General features: G+C 37.9%; 2 protein-coding genes across 11 annotated transcripts in view; one reads left to right on the top strand and one right to left on the bottom strand.

Annotated features, from left to right (window-relative positions):
• Positions 1-8,964, top strand: part of spire1a (spire-type actin nucleation factor 1a) — a 47,650-nt gene extending 38,686 nt beyond the window's left edge. For 3 of the 10 annotated variants that reach the window (XM_084424681.1, XM_084424690.1, XM_084424685.1), the window contains 10 exons: positions 806-975; positions 1,088-1,181; positions 1,298-1,440; positions 2,303-2,320; positions 3,533-3,559; positions 4,615-4,752; positions 4,914-4,984; positions 5,077-5,104; positions 6,829-6,983; positions 7,066-8,964. In XM_084424681.1, coding sequence (XP_084280807.1) covers positions 806-975; positions 1,088-1,181; positions 1,298-1,440; positions 2,303-2,320; positions 3,533-3,559; positions 4,615-4,752; positions 4,914-4,984; positions 5,077-5,104; positions 6,829-6,983; positions 7,066-7,315 — 1,094 coding nt within the window. In that variant the 3' untranslated portion in view covers positions 7,316-8,964. The remainder of the gene's footprint in view (positions 1-805; positions 976-1,087; positions 1,182-1,297; positions 1,441-2,302; positions 2,321-3,532; positions 3,560-4,614; positions 4,753-4,913; positions 4,985-5,076; positions 5,105-6,828; positions 6,984-7,065) is intronic. The other 7 variants (XM_084424686.1, XM_084424682.1, XM_084424689.1 and 4 more) reach the window with 3 other exon arrangements.
• Positions 8,965-11,558: 2,594 nt separating this feature from the next.
• klhl38a (kelch-like family member 38a) lies at positions 11,559-19,173 on the bottom strand. Its single transcript, XM_084424008.1, has 4 exons — positions 18,875-19,173; positions 16,711-18,067; positions 16,527-16,632; positions 11,559-12,964 (listed from the first exon to the last, which is right to left on the bottom strand). The coding sequence occupies exons 2-4, from the start codon at positions 18,064-18,066 to the stop codon at positions 12,675-12,677; spliced, it is 1,752 nt and encodes a 583-aa protein (XP_084280134.1). The 5' UTR covers position 18,067; positions 18,875-19,173; the 3' UTR covers positions 11,559-12,674.
• Between the last annotated feature and the right edge of the window lie 1,077 nt (positions 19,174-20,250).

Here is a 20,250-nt window from a genome sequence, read left to right as displayed (position 1 = left end):
CCCCAAACTGTTAACCATATTGTTTTTAAACATCATCAATCCATAGCCATAATGTCAATTGTGAATTTTTGTTTCAGTCACACTGTGACATAATTGTCTTCTATTGACTTGATTTTGTGAATTACACTATTTTAATTTGCTATGGACATCAGTGCTATGCAATTTCATCACTTGATTCTACTGTGCATAACCTTTCACCCTGATACCACCTAGGCCATTTGTTGCTGAGTGCAAAAATATATATATTTTTAATAATTCAAAATACATTAGATATATGATTTGAAATCTATAATAATTTTTGAAACCCAAAAATATATATTTTTACCTCTAAATTGTCATGTTGGATTTCAAATGTTTGAGACATGTATTGTATTACTAGCTGTGTCTGAATGCACTAATTTTCCCTTATAGTGAAATTGTAGTAAAAGAGTGAATAAGTGAGTGAACTGCTTCTTTCACAGTATATCCATGAACGTGTAAATACAGTAACTCATGCGCCTTACACAGCGAGATGCCATGATGGACAACATTTCCAGTTTTCCATCCTCACTTTCCACTTACTGTTTGGAAACTTCCCAGTTTCTTAGCATCATGCTGATGCTTAAGACATGGCTACCAGACAGATCCAATTTCAGTGCGAACAATCTCAATGCGAACAATTTCAGTGTGAACCGTTAGTGCTCAAGATCAGATAAACTATTTGTAGTTGGGTGCAGTGTAAACAAAGTCTACTTTTTCCTAATGTGCAAGCCATTGCTGTTCTGATTGGTGCCTGATTATGTCCATAATGTCCATCCACACACAGACATCCCTGACGGACCCCGAAAGTTGGCCGTCAGCACACTGTCCCTGGCCAATGGCACGACGCCGGCTCGGAGCCCTGTAAACGGTGTAGCCGGAGGTCAGCCGCTGTCCCAGAGGAAGAGGTTGCTCAAAGCACCTACGCTGGCCGAGCTCGACAGCTCAGACTCTGACGTGAGTGTGTTTTATATTTTCTATATTGCAATAACCCTGCCAAAATGTTGAACCAGACTTCTAGGTGAAGCCCGTGGGAGTCAATTGCATTAGCCTCTTTTTCTTACTCCAGGAGGACCAAAACACTCGAAAATCCGACAGCAGCTCCAGCATATCCACCTCACTGGTTGAGGACACATCTCCAGAGTCCGTCATGGACAAAAAGAGTAAGAACCATCATGAAATATACAGAACTCTGTATTTGCAGTCCAACAAAAACATGTCATTGACTCTCTGGTTCGTCTTCAACTGAATTTTCGCACTCCATTTTGTCTTTTCCCAGTTCCCCCAAAGTTCCTGCCCATATCTTCCACTCCTCAACCCGACAAACGCTTCGCTCCGCAGAGGAGGCACTCCATAGAGAAGGAAGCTCCCACCAGCGTACAGTCTTTCCTGCCTCCGTCTCGCCAGAACTCCAAATCTCTGGTAACTGCAACAAAACCTTTCTTTAGCTCCATGTTTTTGACATGTTCCTGCCTGCAAAGTTGTTTTCCTTGTTGAGTGGATCCCAGGACAGTAAATGAGAATAACTTGGTGTAGATCAGTCAGTTGGCTGCAGGCTGTGGTCACACTTAACTGTCCTGAGTCTTGTGAAAGTATAATTAGATTCTCAGGAGTCTGTCCATTGCCGCAAAATTGCAGGCCCTGAGTGTGGAGAGAGAGAGAGAGAGAGTTAAAGGAGAACTTGTGCTTTCATTTTCAATTCAGAAGATCAATTAAAGGCTACTCTATGCCATACAGCTGCTTAGGGGGCTTGGGCGTATTGTTAGGGGAACGGTCTGGGACTGCTCTAATTTCTCGTGTCATTCTTATTCACACATTGAAAGCAGCTACGCTGACGATACACATCCCAAAAGGGAAAGATTTTCAGTGAATAATGTCTTGCACTACCGTTCAAAAGTTTGGGGTCTTTTTTTTATTGTATTTTGATCAAATATAAGTCTTCTTTCAAAAAAAAAAAGTACCCTAAACATTGAACATTAGTGCATCATATAATCTATCCGCCTTGATAGATTTACTACGTGAAGCTTAATTTATGAAAAATGGACTGGTTCAGATTTAGCCAAGCTGACTGTGTTAGGTCCTGCCTAAAGGACCGTAACTGATCAGTGCTGATTGCGAAACCTCGGAGGTCTTTGAACGGTTGTAAATTTGACAATCACAGACCTTTTACATGAAAATGATTATTAAACCATTCTAGATAGTGAGTGATACTGTAGTTTTATTGCAGTACACTAGATAGAGAGCTGTAACTGCTCTACTTTCCTTTCCCTGCCTTACACTGAAGCTGTCTTCGGACAACAAGGTAAAGCACACATCTTCCACATTCTCATGCCCACAGATTATGTTGCATTATGTTGGAGGAGTCATTTCATCACTATTTCATCTGCAGTGAGATCGCTTTATAGTCTTTCAGCTGGGCTGTTGCTTCATGTGTGTATGTTGCACAATGTTGCATGGCCAGTATAGGGAAAACTGCAAAAGGAAGTGGGCCGACACTAAAATCACTTCAGTTACCCGTCATCAAGATGATTTTATGATCATAATGGAAGACAACATTGCTCAACGAACTTCCTCCTTTTGAATAATGCCTAAGTTATGTGCATCATTCAAAAAGTGTTAGATTTTGATAAGTTATTATTAAGATTTAAATAAAAGGGTGAAGTAAGGGATAATATAGAGATAGCCAGCCATATTTGCAAAGTAATAATAATTATAATATAATATAATATAATACAATAATTATATTAAGTGCTGTCAAATCGATTAATTGCGATTAATCACATCTAACATAAAAGTTTGTTTACATAATATATGTGTGTATATATTTTATATTTATATATACGTATGTCTCTGTGTGTGTGCGTCTATACTGTATATACACTCACACATATATTTATACATGCATATGAGTGTTTATATATATATACACAGACACACACGCATATATATATACACACACACACACACACACACACACACACACACACATATATATGTGTGTGTGTGTGTGTGTATATATATATATATATATATATATATATATATATATATATATATATATATATATATACATATATACATATATACATATACACACATATATTATATAAACAGACTTATGTTAAATGCAGTATTAATCACAATTAATCGATTTGACAGCACTAATTATATTATATTATATTATATTATATTATATTATATTATATTATATTATATTATATTATATTATATACCAGTGGATAGATATGCCTCATTTTCTTTTTTCCCCATAATTTATAATGTAACAACAATTTAACAGTGTGCTTTTAAAATAGGTTTGTCTTTGCTTTCTTTCTTACAGTGGCTTAGTGTTTCTTAAACTTTCTGCCCATTTAAAATATACTTTAATTTACTTTAATTTAACATTTACTTGTTTTATAACATTTAGGGAGTATCAGTGACACTTTTTGTTTTTGTACATGAAACTATACTCCAGTCAGTTTTCAACAAATATCATGTTGTTTTCTTTGGTCAGGCTCACGCATTAGGCAGCGGTCGTGTGGTACGTCCTATTAAACTACATATTGATGATACTACACTAACACTGGGTGACAAGGGGCATAAAAGCCAATATGAGTCTATTTTGTAGTGATGATTTGTCTTGTTGAGTGGTAGTTAAGGTGATTGAATGTGAGTATTAGAGATGTCTATTGGCTTTTATGTGTGCTTAAATAAGTGTTCCTTATTAAATTGGGTAAGGACTACTCTTGGGGCGCCGTGCTTTTTTTTTTTAGCACAGAGCATGAAGATTCCCACTCATCTTCATATGCAAATTTTTCATACAAGGCTTGACCTATAGAGGTGAATCTTGCATAGCAACATGAACAGAGTGTTTAACATTCCTTTAAAGGGTTAGTTCACCCAAAAATGAAAATTCTGCCAGTAATTACTCACCCTCATGTTGATCCAACCCCGTAAGACTTTTGTTCATCTTCGGAACACAAAGTAAGATATTTTGATTAAATCTGAGAGCTGTCTCACTCCTCCATAGGCTTCTATGTAATTGAAACTTGCCGGCCCAGAAAGTTAGAAAGGACAATGTTACGTTCTGACGTACAACCCAGAAGCGTTGTGCTGTCGTTATTTTTGTTTGTTTTTGCGCACAAAAAGTATTCTCGTCGCTTGATAAACTTATGGTTGAGCCGCTGTAGTCACTTGGACTATTTTAAATATTGTCTTTACTAACTTTCTGGGCCAGCAAGTTTCAATTACATAGAAGGAGGAGTGAGACAGCTCTCAGATTTAATCAAAAATATCTTAATTTGTGTTCCGAAGATGAACGAAAATCTTACGGGGTTGGAACAACATGAGGGTGAGTAATTACTGACAGAATTTTGATTTTTGGCTGAACAAACCCTTTAACATTGCTTAGCCGCCATCTCCATTGTGGTGTTGGTTTTGTTTCGTGTTGTTTTTGGCAGAGGGTGAAACCCTGCAGAGTCGTGGTCTAGCATGTAATAGTTTTTCCATCCCTCATTCTTGGGTGTGACAGCATGGCATGTTTAAATATGCAACATATCCTTCGGCATGTTTGTGAAAGCGATGTGTTTGTTTCAGGAGGAGTTCTGCTACCCTGTCGAGTGCCTGACTTTGACCGTCGAGGAGGTGATGCATATCAGACAGGTTCTTGTTAAAGCAGAGCTGGAGAAGTTCCAACAGTATAAAGAGGTTTATAATGCGCTGAAGAAAGGAAAGGTACATTTTCTCTACTCTTGTACATTCACTGCCCACTGTAAATGTACAGCCCAAGCTTTATTGAAATACTCTTCTATTTTTGGAGCACTCCTACTGTATGATACTTAAAATACTGGCAGCTCACTACAGTAAGTTTTCAATTGTGCAATTTATTCCGTTAGCTTTGCTTCTCGTGTCGGACGAAGAAGTTCTCGTTCTTCACCTGGTCCTACACCTGCCAGTTCTGTAAGAGGTGGGTGGAGCTTTTCATTCAGAAATTTAAATAATGAAAACAAAGTAGTGATGTGCAGTGGAATCATATTTCTTCTCCTTTTACTCTCACAGGCCTGTTTGTTCACAGTGTTGTAAGAAGGTAAATGTAACATCTTTAACTCATTGCTACTTTTGCATTAATATTTATTTATTTAAAGAGGACTTATTATGGTTTTTGCACATTTTCAACTATCTTTAGTGTGTAATGTTGCTGTTTGAGCATGAAAAATGTCTGCAAAGTGGTGTTCTCCATATCAGTGTGCACTGTTTCTGAACTCCCTGAAACATCTCCATTGTACTCATTTAAAATATTCATGTCCAAGCCAAAAAAAGGGGAAAAGACCTGGTTTAATTGTGCTGGTAGTGTGTCAAAACTCGCAGATAGGAACGTGCCGAAGCGGTTGACCAATCACAACACGCTGACCAATCAGAGAACAGTTTGCTTATTGGAAGGAGGAGCTTCATAAGAGACAGGAACTAAACAGGGGTGCGTTTCCCGAAAGCATCGTTAGCCAAGTATGGTCGCAAGTTCCGTCGTTATCAGCATAGTTCAACGATTTGGTGTTTCCCGAAACCATCGTTCCAACGAACGTTCGCAAACAGCATCGCAAACTTGTGTGGTTGGAACGACAGCTCTCGAGCTGTGGTTAGAAGCATAGTTTCTAGTTTACATGAGATGTAGACTGAATAAATCCTTATCTTTAGCAAAATAAGCAAGCTGACATTCAGTAGCCTACAACCCGTGTTATTTATTTAGAATATACATACAAATGTAATTTATGTCTTTTAGTTTGTCAAGAGATTTTAAGCACCGTTTTTGAAGACTGCGCATGTGCGAACGTGCTCTACTATGTAAGAACGAGCCAAATATTGAGTCTATTAATAAAGCAAAATAACTGAGGAAAAATTAGAAATGGTCTTCAGATGCCATGTCTGTAACTTATATGACAAAATCTAGCGTTAATTCGATCTCAAACAGATTAATTAAAATAAGTTATTAGTTCACCACGTGCGAGACGTCATAAACCAACGTGGCTGAACGATACTTTGCGACATACGGTTTCGGGAAACAGTCGTGACTAGCTAGTTGATTTCTCCAACGATGCATCGTACTATGGTAGTCAAGCAGCGAGCTATATAGTTGTACGGGAAACGCACCCCAGAGCATTACTGAGAAGAGAGGTGCTGCAACAATGTAAAATATGTGAAAAATGATGTGTATTTTGAACAGTCAAGCATGAAAATTCTAGTTGACCCCAAAAACTAAATCAAGCCTTTGTAAAAAGGGCATAATAGGTCATCTTTAATGTTTTTAAAAGAAGTCTCTTTTGTTCAAAAAGGCTGCATTTATTTGATCAAAATACAGTAAAAACAGTCATATTGTGCAGTATTAACTGTTTTCTATATTAATATATTTTAAAATGCAATTTATTCCTGTGAAGGCAAAGCTGAATATTCAGCAGCCATTACTCTAGTTTTCTGTGTCACATGATCCTTTGGAAATAAATAAATCATTAATATGCTAATTTGGTGCTTAAGAAACCTTATTTTTATTATCAGTGTTGAAAACAGTTACTTGAAAACTGTGATACATTTTTTTTTTTTCATGTTCTTTGATAAATAGAAAAATGAAAAAAAAAACAGCATTTATTGTAAATATAAATATTTTGTAACATTATCAATGTTTTACTGTCACTTTTGGTCAATTTGTTGCATCCTTGCTGAATAAAGGTATTAAAGGTATTAATCTGACTGACCTCAAACATTTTGAACGGTTGTGTGCATTTTTCAATTTGCTAATGACCTCATATCCTCTCATCTCAGATGAAGTTGCCCTCCAAGCCCCATGGCAGCCTGCCCATCTCCTCTCTGGGCCCCAGCATTCTGCCCAAAAAGGAGTCTGGAGCATCAGCCCCGGCAGAGAAGACCTCCTCCGCATCCAGCCACAAGCGCAACAGCTTTCAGCGATCCTTGTCCAGGTGAGCTTCAGAAATCATGAGCATCATCTGTGCCACAGTAAGAGCTTCCAGTAAGAGTATTTCCTGTCACGATCCCTCTCAGGTCATCAAAGCACGGCGAGCGCTCGTCCTCCAAAGACGAGCTGGAGCTTCCCGAGCAGTTCACGGAGGACTGGAGCACCATGGAGGTCTGCGTGGACTGCAAGAAGTTCATCAACGACATCATCAGCAACAGCAGGCGTAACCTGACCACCAAACGTGCCCGTCTGCACCGCAGGACCCATTCCGTCTACATGTCCAGCACCAGTTCTTCCCACTTCAAACCTTCTGAACGGACTATCAAAGAGGTTTAGGATCCCAAGTGCTTGGAACTTTCACGGTGTGGTCCTTCCTATTAAAGCGCTCCTGTTTCTACTGTTCTCGCCTGTTGTGAACGTGCCAGACAGAAATAAGCTTGCTATGTAAAAGGTACGTTGTTACGTGTGACAGTACGGCCACTTTTCTTAGCTTTGTAACGTACCTTCAATACCTCTTCTTGTCCATTTAAAAAGTGCCAGAGGTGAAGGAATAAAGCCGTCCCTCTTCCAGCATGAGTCCTTAAGCACCAGCCTTCTCAGGAAATGGTTTGATTCTGTGATTGGAGCTTTGGAATGTAGTTTAACACACTTTAAAACTTATTTTGACCAGCTTTTCTCAAAAACAGATGAATCTGAATTAACACGGAAGGAAATGAAAATGACAGTGTGAAAAAGAAAACGCAAGGCTGCTTTGATTACTGAAAGAACCAAGGCCTGAATGTATATTTTTCAATATAGTAAAGAATAGTGGTTCAATTGTATGTAAATAGTAGCTGAATGATCAGCCTAAATGATATAGGTGTAAATAGGCATCCAAACGGACTAATTTTCCCCTTTTAGGAAGAACTAGTCGACCTGTTGATGAACTCAGCCTCCACAACAATTCAAGATCAAGTCTTACCAAATGTTTTTCTTATTGTTCGTTTAAATCGCTGCTGTAATAGTGACACGGTCCAAACGAATGGCGTTTTAGATAATTACAGAGAGTACTTACAGATATATATTTTTGCTCTGTCTGATGAGCTTTTAGTCAAAGACGAGGGTAAAGATGTGTTTTTTTTTAAGAGCGGATGCTAAAAGCTGTAGTGTTTCATAAAGGAGTGATCGGCTGTGCCAAACAAATCTCCACAATCTGAGCAATATGTGTCTTGGACCTGATGTACATAGTCAATAACATTTACCGGAGACAGTGACGGCCCGAAGGGGGAAACCAACTCTCTCTTTCAAATAGGAAGTGACTTTTGTAGGATATGATGTTTATGTACATGCTGTATATCTGAATCTCATCTGATCCGCTGATCTTTTAAAATAGGCTCTATTGTTATAAAGTTCTATGATTTATATTATTAATAATGATTTTTATTTTTAAGTGTCAAATTTTGCTTTTCTTTTCATGTTCATTTTGAACCTTCTCTCAACTTCTAAATATATTTTGTAATATTTCAACAACGTTTATTTTGATGTCTTAAAACTTTGTAAAATATGTTATATTATATTATTAATTACCCATTTTGTGCAATGAAAGACCCTAGGAGTCTTAACATCTCGTAATATGAAGGTACTTAAGTCATGTCAGGGTTTTTGGAAAGATTTGTTCAGTTTTTCCTTACTTAATAAAACACGTGCACACTTATAAATACGCATGCACTGCGATGGTATACAGGCCTGTTGACTTGTTCTTCTGTTTTGTGCAAAACTGACTGTACTGCCTTCCTCTAAGTTAAAGAATGATTGGTGTGCATGATGAAATCTATGATTTTTTTTTTTTTAGAGTAAGAAACAGAATTGCCAATAAATAAAGCGTTTGAAATTTCAACATTTGAAATTGCATTTGATATTATAACATTCATCATCAGATTGGATATGTCAAGGAATAATACTGTCTCATATGAGAGATAACATCACGAGGGTATATTAAAACCGTAATCTCTATGGAACCCTAATAAAGAAAAATAATATAATCAGTGAGGATGTATTTAATGATGCTGGCAGTCTAAACGAGATCCATTATATGAAATGTACTCAAGCCTCAAGACAATGCAAACTTTTCCACATATGAGCCTGAATATTGATTGTCTTTTTAAGCTATTTTTTTTAAAACTAGTGACAAACTTATGGATAAATATGGATTCTAGAGTCATTTAGGATGTTTTCTCCTTATGATTTTGACATTTGACTATCCAAATAGCTGTGGATGCATGACATAAACTAGCAGGGGAGAGACCGAATTGAAATTCTCCACTAGAGGGCAGAAAAACATCACTTTCAACAGCTGACTTCTGGCATGTTTCACATTTCTTAAAGGGATAGTTCACCCCAAAATGTAGTCATCACTTACTCATCCTCAAGTTGTTCCAAACCTGTGTGAGTTTCTGTCTTCTGTTGAACACAAAAGTGGATATTTTAAATAATGTTGGAAATCAAACAGTTGACGGTAGCCATTGACTTAAATAGTAGGAAAAAAATAAATACTATGGAAGTCAATGGCTACCGTCAACTGTTTGATTACCAACATTCTTCAATATATATCTTATTTTGTGTTCAACGGAAGAAAGAAACTCATAATGTTACAGGTTTGGAACAACTTGAGGGTGAGCAAATTACAGAATTTGTATTTTTTTTTTGGGTGACCTATCCCTTTAAGAAGCTTGTGAGCAGATATGCAGAATGAGCAGAAAAATATGGTGGTTGTTAGGGAAAATGTTAATTTAAAAAAAAAAATCTTATTTGAGAAACACATGTAGGCTAATATGCCTCAATATGAGTTATTTTCTGTCATTTGAGTAACAGTATGTAAAAACTAGCGGTCTCAATATTTTATTTTTGGGCTTATTTGTAGCTGTACAGTCAACTTGTTTCATTAGGCCTGAATAGTTAATGCCTACTCATTTAAAAACAAACAGATTCCCACTGAGGTTCAGCTGAAAGAGAGATGACAGTGAACTGTAACCCTAAACTGAGATGACAGTGGCAAAACAAGTCTGTCCGGCGGTCTGATTGGTTGTTACCAAGACAACAGTTGTCAAGGACTATGTACGCTTGAGGTGTGTACTTTCTTTGCGCGAGACCAGCTGTGCTTCCGGTTACGCTGACCTCCCGCGGTCAGACCTCTTTGTTATGCTCAGTGTGTATCATAAATGACAAAGTGCAGTGAAAACTAAGCTGAATCGATCGGTTTGTATGAATGAATAGACTAGAAATCCTTCAACGTTTCTTTTATTCACTTGTCCAGTTCAAACAGATATTTCTTACCTTATTTCATCAAAGGTAAGGTCAAAAGACAGCTTCCAAGCAGCATTAGGCCTACATATTGATTGAATCTCTATCTATCCATTGGTCCTTTGTGTCTTCAAAGATGTCAGGGCTCTTCAAGCCCACATCTTTTATTTAGTAATCGAGTTTGCATACAAGAGAACTTCTTCCAACTGTTGGCAAGGCACAGGGCTTTGAGATCAACACAATGCAGCAAACACAAATCATTACTAACAAGCACTTCCTGTCCTTTCAAAAGTCATATTTTCATTTCTTAAAATCAAAGCTATTTTGACACAAAGGGGAAATAAACTACATGGCCAAAAGAATGTGTAAACCTGAACACCACACACACACACACACACAGGGCTTTCCCATAATGACACATAATGATTTTTATACTGTACAAACTGTATATTCTATCCCCTTGTGTATATAACCCTAACCCTCCTGCATCACAGAAAACGGTGAAATTTTTTGGATATTACCATCTTTGTAGAGACATTTTGTCCCCATAATGTAGGGTTTACCAGGCCACACACACATATATATAATCTATATATATATAATCTAGTGCTGCGTGAATTATCCCTTCTGCAAATTTTGTACATGTAGAACTTTTTGTCATCAGAAGGGCCTAAAACGAGAAACCCAATATTTTAAAGTCTTTATTTATTATTTATATTAAATTAATTTACTATGTTAATTCATGATGCACCTAATTGGATCTCATGGCTTACCGTAATGCCACATTTGCATTTCCACAATAATTGACATATAAATCTTGTTCGTTTTTTTTTTTTTTTTTCAATTTAAAATAAAAGTTGCTCTAAAGTTGGAAAGTTGTTGAAATGCAGTGGTTACTCGGGGGGCTGGGCAAACTTACAAGTCTTAAAATTATTTATATTTTGTTACATCAACTTAATCTTTATTAAAATGTACAAAAATATATATAATAAGATGTACAACATTAAACTGACATTTTTTAATTTAGCCTAGTTGATTTATTACAACTGTTAGGCTAAGGAGTGTCTTCAAATACTGTCTCCGATAAAGAGGGGCCTTGGAGTCAAAAAGTTGATTGTTTTGCTGTTGGAGCAAATGGGAATGCAAAATATACAGTATTTAAATTGAGGTTTACCCATTATTAACTTCCGAGTTACAAACAGAAAGGGGTCCATTGTCCTGCTGGAACAGAAAAGGGCCCCATACTATAAGTGTCAACTCAACCAGAGGTTTTGATCTTCCTTTTTTTTTTTTTTTTTTTGGGGGGGGAAAGAAATACATAAATGAAGAAGAAAGTCATAATATTAAATGTAATAAATGTATATTGACTGAGTAATCCACTAGAGGGGCGTCAAATTTACAATTTTCACCTGAGATTTGGAGCCAGATTACAGGATGGTAAAAATGTGTTTTATTTTTACACTGAGATTGGTGGGTCGTTTAGTAAAATCTGTTGACTTTAGCAATCTTTGATGCATTATATGCAACGGTGGACAGTTCAAAATGGGAAAAAGCACTTCACCGAATTTTCCATGCATAAATAGTGGATCACATCATAAATATTCATCCATAGCATTTAATATTTTGGCTTTCATCTCTATTTATGTTTGTCTTCTTTCAGAAAAAATATGAACAAAATCAAATATTTGAGCTGGGGAAGTTTGGTTGATTTGAAATGCATGACCCTGGTGTATGCTTGATTTTATGCATCTGTTAGTAGTAATGTGTGTAGCAGAAATAATAAATTCTGTTCATTAGAAGCAGGTGTCCACATACTTTTAGCGTACATGGTACATCAAGCATTTCATGATCCATTAGGTTTGTTTTGAGCCTTTATTAATTACACAGAACCGACCACACACCATAGCTCCGAGGGAATGTTCTCTTCACCTCATCAATTACTCCATCACATACTCATGTCCTTATGCTTGCAGATTTTACACTGGCTAAAAAGATTGTCACATCTCCTGGATTCTAATTAAATTCAGGTTAACAAGGCACTATTGACTAAAAAAAATTGGCTGCTCGAGCTGTTCTGATGAGAAACATCTGTCTAAAGATTTTTTGGGTCGCAGTTCTTCAGGGACAGCTGTGCAAGTCTGCCATTTTGCTCTGAGGTCCTGGGCTCACTCCCTGAGGTCCACTGTGACACTTGCAATTGCCAGCTCAAATCTCTTTTGATTAAGACAGCACAGATGCTGGCGAGCACCAGCAGCATACCATCAAAGCCACAGCTGAGATATACTCAACCCACAAACCAATGCATCCTTCCTCAGATGGTTTCCAGTCTCAGCCGTGGCCCCATATTTTTCATTTCCCTTAATGAGCAGGGGAGCGAACGGGACGCCCAAGCAGAGATGTTGCACCCCCTGAGCAATCATGGTGGGTTGGGGCGGTTGGAGACGCAGATCAGCGATAGTGAACCGTGATCGAACAGTTTGTACGGTAGAGATCCTTTAGAAGTCCACACGTCTGTTTTAGGGTCATAGCACTCAAAGCAGTCGGAGTCCTCGATGACATCATGAGCGTTGAGGAAGCGTCCTCCGGTCACGTAGAGTTTGTTATTGATGACTGTGGCCGCATGGTGCATCCGCCTCTCTTTCATGTTGGCACACTTCACAAATTTATTAGCTTTCGTGTCGTAGGCAATCACTCTACTTGTGTATCCTAAAAAGATTGGCAAAACACAGCAGTTTAATTAATGCATCAACTCAACAGATGTTTCATGGTTGGAATATTGTATGATCCTATAGGAAGGGGCAAGGATTTTACTCTTGACTGATTTAATTTCAACATTTATTGAATGTTGCTCTATTCATTGAATTATGCTCTGATTAATCATGACATGAGTTTAGCGTTGAGGCTAAATTATAAACATTTTGACATTGTATAATACTGACCTGTGAATTTATTTAAAATTCTATATTTAAATGTTTTTGTTGACTATTTGTTAATGCCATTTAGATTTGTACAGTAAAAATGTCTTTATTTTGACAAAATTGTTCTATTGTTTTAATACTATTAAGACAATTATAGTGTAATTCAGATGTATCTCTATGATTCTGTTGTACATTGTTCAATTATTCAACTAAATCAGTGGTTCTAGGGGGCCTCAAGATAATTTAAAATGATTTAAAAGACAAAACAACAACAACAACAACAAAAAAATCAAGATATTTCTTTTTTTAATTCACCCCCTCAACATCAGTTTATTATGGAAGCTTGTTTCCGCCACAAAATAAAATATTTTAAAAGATAATTGCGACTTTTTATCTCACAATTGCGAGTTTACATCTCGCAATTCTGACTTTATTTATCAGAATTGCGAGATATAAAGTCAGAATTCTGACTTTTTTTCTCGCAATTGCGACTTTATATCACGCAATTCTGACATAACACGCAAATGCTACACAATTGTGAGATATAAAGTCCAATTCTAAGGGAAAAAAATACGAAAAAGACTTTTTTTTTTTTTTTTTACCTCAGAATAGTTTATATCTCACAATTCTGACTTTATTACACGCAATTGCGACTTTATATCGTGCAATTCTGACTTTATATCTCCCAATTGCGACTTTATTTCTCAGAATTGCGACTTTATATCTCGCAATTGCGACTTTATTTCCCAGAATTGCGACTTTATAACCAGTGGCGGATACAGAACGTCATTAATAGGTGGGCCTGGTGAATATACGGAGGGGCCTCGGTTTTTATACACACCTGATTCCCGGGCTCCGTATTAGAGCTTTCACACTGCGCGCGGGTGCGGTCTGGCGATGCGTTCCAGTTGCGGTGCGTATAGCAGTGCAGAGATCGTTTCCGGACCGAGTCTATTTCTTCTGTGCTGCACGCGCTGAATTAAAGTGACAGCGCATGGTTCGTGGTCAAAATGAACACAGATTGACATGAAAATATAATAATCTCACCATAAATGCGTTTAATTTAATTATACTCTTTTTCACAGTCATCTTTTTTAGGCTACTTTAAGACCGGGGTAAAGCAAGGAAAACTACAATTTACCTCAACAAGGCGACATAATGAACAACCTCGTCTCATTCGTGGAGGTGAAAAAGCAAGTTATTTGTGACATGCAAGATTTATTGTATTAAAACTTAAATTCAAAAGAAAAGGCATGAGAGTAGGCTGTTTTTGTCAATTTTAAGTTTTAATTTAAAATCTTTGCGATTTTAATATAGGCTAGCTAAGTACTACTACATGGTTAAATATTTTACCACTTGCTTGAGCAACTTAATATATCTATAGAAGTAGCACTGAATAATACGTTGTTTAAATTGTGTTAAAAAACGTTTATTAAAGAGGGTTAGGGTTAGCGTACAAAGAGAACCGCAATACTGACAAAACTTTTTTTAAATAGGCTATAAGTTGCTGTATAACTTCTGGATTTGAACAGTGGTGGAGTAAGTAGCCTATCTCAGTATACTTAAGTAAAAGTACAAATAACCAGAGACATATTTACTTCAGTAAAAGTAGAAGTACCACAATGAAAACCCTACTTAAGTAAAAAGTACCTGATTTTAAATGTAGGCTACTTTAAGTATTAAAAGTAAAAGTACTTGCATTAGATTAGCCTACAATTTATTCTCTTAATGTCTATATTCTAATAGGGCTGTAACAATATGAAACCGAAATCGCGACACACACCCAATTTGAACTTAACATTAGCCTATACAATACCTACACCACAAATCTAGTTGAGGATAAATTCTTTAAAATTGGGCAATCCCAGCATTATGGACGTGACATTTGCAGTAAAAACTTGAAATATAAATCCTCAGAAAAAGCATTTAATACATATTAAAACTGTTTATATATCCATACTCCCTTAATAAAGGAGTCCAGACATTAGAAAAATATCAGTCCACAAACACATGCGTTTTATATTTATGAAATAGGCTACACATGCCATAACGGTCGTGACACACACAAAAAAGTAATAAGTAATACTACCAACCGGATGAAGAAGGGTTGGCTCTCCACAGACAGAACATAAAATATTAATTTAATTTTTCGTGTTCGCATTTATGAGAAAATAAGCCACTAACGTTAAGTGTCTCACGATCCTCCTCCTCCTCAGGTATGACATGGTCCAGAAGTATATCATCATCTAGACGTGTTTTTTTTTTTTAAGTGTGTCAATGATAGCTGTTTAGCCATAGCTCAGTTAGGTTGCCGCGGCGACGGAAAACTTTTGGTCCGAAACGCGCCCCCGCGGTGTTGCGTGATAGCATCACTGGACTGACACGTGATATGTCGACATAATATTTTTATTTTGTAGCTATTTTTCTACGTATCTACTGTACATAAATGTCCTGATTGTCTTCAGGAGACTATTAAAATGAAATTACTTATTAATTCATTATTATTAAAATTAAAAATTGTAATTGTTTTTATTAATCTGATTGGGTGGGCCACCGATCAATCTGGGTGGGCACGTGCCCACCCAGGCCCACCCATAAATCCGCGCCTGTTTATAACACGCAATTCTGACTTTATATCTCGCAATTGCGACTTTATTTCTCAGAATTGCGACTTTATTTCTCACAATTCTGACTTCATATCTCGCAATTGTGAGAAAAAAAAGTCACAATTCTGACTTGATATATCGCAATTGGGAGAAAAAAAGTCAGAATTGTGAGATAAAAAGTCGCAATTATTATTATTTATTTATTATTCATTGGCGGAAACAAGCTTCCATAGTTTTTCTATACCTGAAAATGTCATATAAATTATTTTTTCTTTTTTTCTTTTTCTACTTATGCTCAGCTCTGAAATATTACATTGGGAAGAAATTGTGAGTAATTTTTTTTTTTTTATTATCCCTAATTCTTAACCAGTGAAGCATGAACGGATGGAAGATTAATATAAATAAATAAATTGTTTAAAAAGAGTGGAAACACCGAAGAACATCCTTTAAACTTATGGGATTCAGAAATGTAATTATTTTAATTTTAAATTAATTATTTTATTCACTTTTTTTTATAACTATTTTTAAATAAGTTTTGGAAAACTAGGCTAGGGGGCCTTTAAATATTGTTGTGAGCAATGGGAGGCATAAAAGTAAAAAATGTGTCAACTTAAACCTAAAATATCAATAATTAATGCATACATTTATTACGTGTTTTACATTATGACTTCTTTTTTAAAATAAATAAATAAATCACTAAAATTGGAATGTATGTTGCATATTTTTCTTAAAATATTTACTCACCTCCAACAATAAAAATCTTGTCTTCTATCACTGCAGCAGGTGCGCAGACGTTCTTCACTGTCCTGGTTTCCAGTCTAGACCACAAGTTGCGGGAGATGTGATAAACCTTGGAAAGATGAGAGGTATTTGTGGGATCACACCTTGAGCGAAGCACAGATTATCTTTTCCGAATGACTTTCGTTACCTGTATTAGTCTCACTGGGTTCTGCAAGGCATCCTCGCCTCCAAACACATAAACTCTCTGGTCGTTGGCTGCCACTGCAGGGTGTAGGACAGCTGTGGGCATCGGCGCCATGGCCTCCCATTGATTGAACATGCTGTTGTAGCGCTCTACCGCATTTGAGATTTGCTTATTCGGCCCTATTCCACCAAGAGCGAAGATAAAGTGAAGGTAGGAGACGCATTGGTGGGCGTACCTTGGCACCAGCATGGGTTCGGCAGTCCTCCATTGGTTCGTCTTCAATGAGAGTGTGTACACTGTGGCACTAACCGCACTGTCTCCAGATATCAGACTAAGACTGAGGCCACCCACCACGTACAGAATGCTGTGAATACAGACATAAGCCGCCTTATAGAGTCGCAAAGGTAGTTTAGCGAGCCACTGCCAACGTTGTGTCCTTTCGTCATAGAGAAGTGCCTCCCGAGACGTCTGTTCATTGTTTTTGCGGCCTCCGACCACCACCAGAGTCTCTCGGCAAGTGTAGCGACGCGGTGTGGTCCAGAGAGGCTTCAGCTCTCGAGTGCATTTGGCGCTTACGGAAAACATCAGACGTCGCACAGACTCAATGATCTCAGTGCACAGCGTAGACGACTGGACGAGCGGATCGTTGGCGATGAACTGGAAGAGGTACGTCGGATGGATGAACCGCAAACGGACCTTCTTGAAGAGGTCGTGAATGGCTCCTCGACGGGAGAAGGGGTCGTGGTGGATCCACGCAAGTAGCGTCTCAAAAACCTGCTCCTCCTCCGCGCACAGTCGGTCGTCCTCCAGGTAGCACATTAGCTCGGGAAGGGAAAGTTCGCAGAAGTCCTCGGAAGCAGCTACGTCCGAGAAACACCGCACGGCCATCTCTTTGGCTCTCTCCTTGAGGCTCTCACAGTGAAGGATCTCCGAGAGCCGGATCATGCTCAGGCAGTTTTCCGGATTGAGCTGTTCCTGTAGGAAGTTGGAGCAGGCCTCAAAGAGCCTCCCGTACTGCAGCATGGAGGCCGCCTGCATCAATGGCAGCACAAGCTCCATGGTGATGGTGATGGTACCAGTATAGATGTAATCCACGACACCTTCAATGACTTCCGATGCGATCCCTTTCAGGTCCACTCTAGTCTGGTTGCTCTCCCGAAAGTTGCTGCAGAACATGGCTCGGAAGTATGGGCTGCTGGAAACCAAGACGTTCCTGTGGCACGGGATCTCCCTGTCTTCGATGCACAAGATCACATCGGTAAAGATCTGCTCCTGTCTCAGTATGTTCAACTGAAACAGGAGGTGAGCAGGGAGCTCTTGGTCCTTGAACGGAAAGACCTCTGTTGATGTACTAGCCATGCTGCAAAGGGTAAGGATTGAGAGTTTAATGGCAAATAAACATTCCCGTTCAGTCACAATGAGTAAGAAGTTACCATTTGCTTTTGTCATGGCCACTACACAGCCTATCCTCCCTCCCTTTAAGCTCTCTTTCTCTGTTACTTTATCACCCCGGATGTTCTATTCCAGTGTCCCTTAAATCATTTTAATGCATTCACGTGTAACCCTTGGCTACATTTCCCAATCAAAGCTAAGTTTATCAACGCCGTTGTATCACTTGCCAGCTGTTTCTGATCCCCTCGGTAGGTTTGCCCTTGACAGCCTAACCATTTAGACCAGGACATTTCATGGGCCTATTATCAACACTAAGTCGTCTAATCACCCCAGAGACAGCTACTGATTTTATTTCACTCCAAGTCACATGGGCCGGTCTGACGTCTATTTTGGGATGCTAATTGTTTTTTCTTATTATTAATCACCATTCTGAGACACCACAACAAGGCTGAAAGTATTCCCCAGAGAAAAAAGATACCATATCACATTTCAGTGGCACTCATTTAAAAAAAAAGACAGCTTCAAAATAGACAACAAACTATCAGTTGTGAAAATGGCTGAGTAACAATAAATACCGTAAGAGAACCTCAATAAATAAGGATTTTAATATAATTCTCTAGTTCATCAAACATGTAACATAAAATAACTAGATTTGAACTACATATAAACTAGCAGGAAACTACAATTCAGGAAAAGCATATGCCCTATATCAGAATTTGCAATTTGTACATTAATTCAATCCTGTTTATATTTTTAAAGTAGCTCTTGAACTCACCTGTTTGTTCTTAAGTTCCAATGTGAATCAGACACAGTTCAGCAGGATAAAAGCAAATACATTTCTCCCGAATTTCTTTCTCAAAGACGACACAGTCAGAAGTGGCATGGAGAAAGACACGAGGTCTCAAGTTTGGAGTCTGCCATGAGGTCGCTGTATACATTCCAGTTACCTAGAATAGTCTGGAGGGCTGCTGTCCTCCGGGTCTCACATGTGACCCTCCCCTTGTTTGTTCCCTCAGCGGTAGGCCGTGCGCCATTCTTTTTGTGTGTTTACTATGGCAGTGACAAGAGAACTAGGCTTATCCGGAGGACAGAGGAAGGGGTCGAGGGCTTGTGCACACCCCTTGGCAGGCTTGTGTAACCCAGGAAGCTGGTAAATATAGTGCAGTGCTGATGGCTAGGATGAATGTGGTGAACAGCTGAACCGTTAGGCCCGGTTACCTTGGTTTGCCTCTTGTTTGAGAAGAAAAGGAGAAGACCACAACAGGCTGCTGTTTACCTGCCTATTAAGATGGACATTCATATACGCCTTTCAGCATTTTCAATATGTTCTTTAGCTTGTTTTTATGTTCATGTCTTTTTATGTTGATATGACAATTTTGTGTTTTATTTTGAAGTATCCTGGGGGCTCTTATTATTTAGTCTGGTTTCATCATTGGTTCTTGTTTATTAGTCTTGTTGAATGGTTAAGTTCATCAGTGTATTTAAACCCCTCATGTTTGCTGTATATTCTGTTCTTCATGTCAAGTCATGGTTTTTGGTTTCTTGAATATAAAGTTTTATTGTTTGTTACTTATTATTTGGGTTATCAATTTACTAGTCTCACAGGCTTTATGTAACAGTCATAGAGACTTACAAAAACATCCAAATAAAATGTGCAGTAAGAATTGCAAATCTCAACCTGTCTTTTTCTGTAAGTTGTATACATGTAATTGGAAGATTACTGGAACTGGAAAACATTAAACTGACAGATTAACGAAGAATTACTTTTATACAAACAATATAAAGCAAACAATAAAGATGGGAAAGAAATCAAATGGAAAATAAAACCCATCTCAGATGAACTGAACACTATATACTGGAGCAGTCTGTATACATATCATCAGCTGTATGTTGGAAGAAGATGAATTACTGTCATGTTTAGATTGCTGGAGAGGGAAAGAAAAACAAACATGCATCTAGGCAGATTATATGACAGTCCTTGAATGCCATGGAGTCTGGAATGTCAGCAAGGGAGCATCATCTTTAGCAATGCCACCTCTTCCCTGGGATGACAACAGCTGTGTTTGCTTTGCCTACTGCATGCTTTATACCTGGCATTACCCAGGCTCATGTGGTTAATTCGTTTATCTAAACACAAACAGTCCCACTAAG

The sequence above is a fragment of the Rutilus rutilus genome (assembly GCF_951802725.1).
Source record: "Rutilus rutilus genome assembly, chromosome: 11".
Classification (NCBI taxonomy): Eukaryota; Metazoa; Chordata; class Actinopteri; order Cypriniformes; family Leuciscidae; genus Rutilus; species Rutilus rutilus.
The sequence above is the reverse complement of the archived record's forward strand: the minus strand, read 5'-3'. Positions and strand labels throughout refer to the sequence as shown.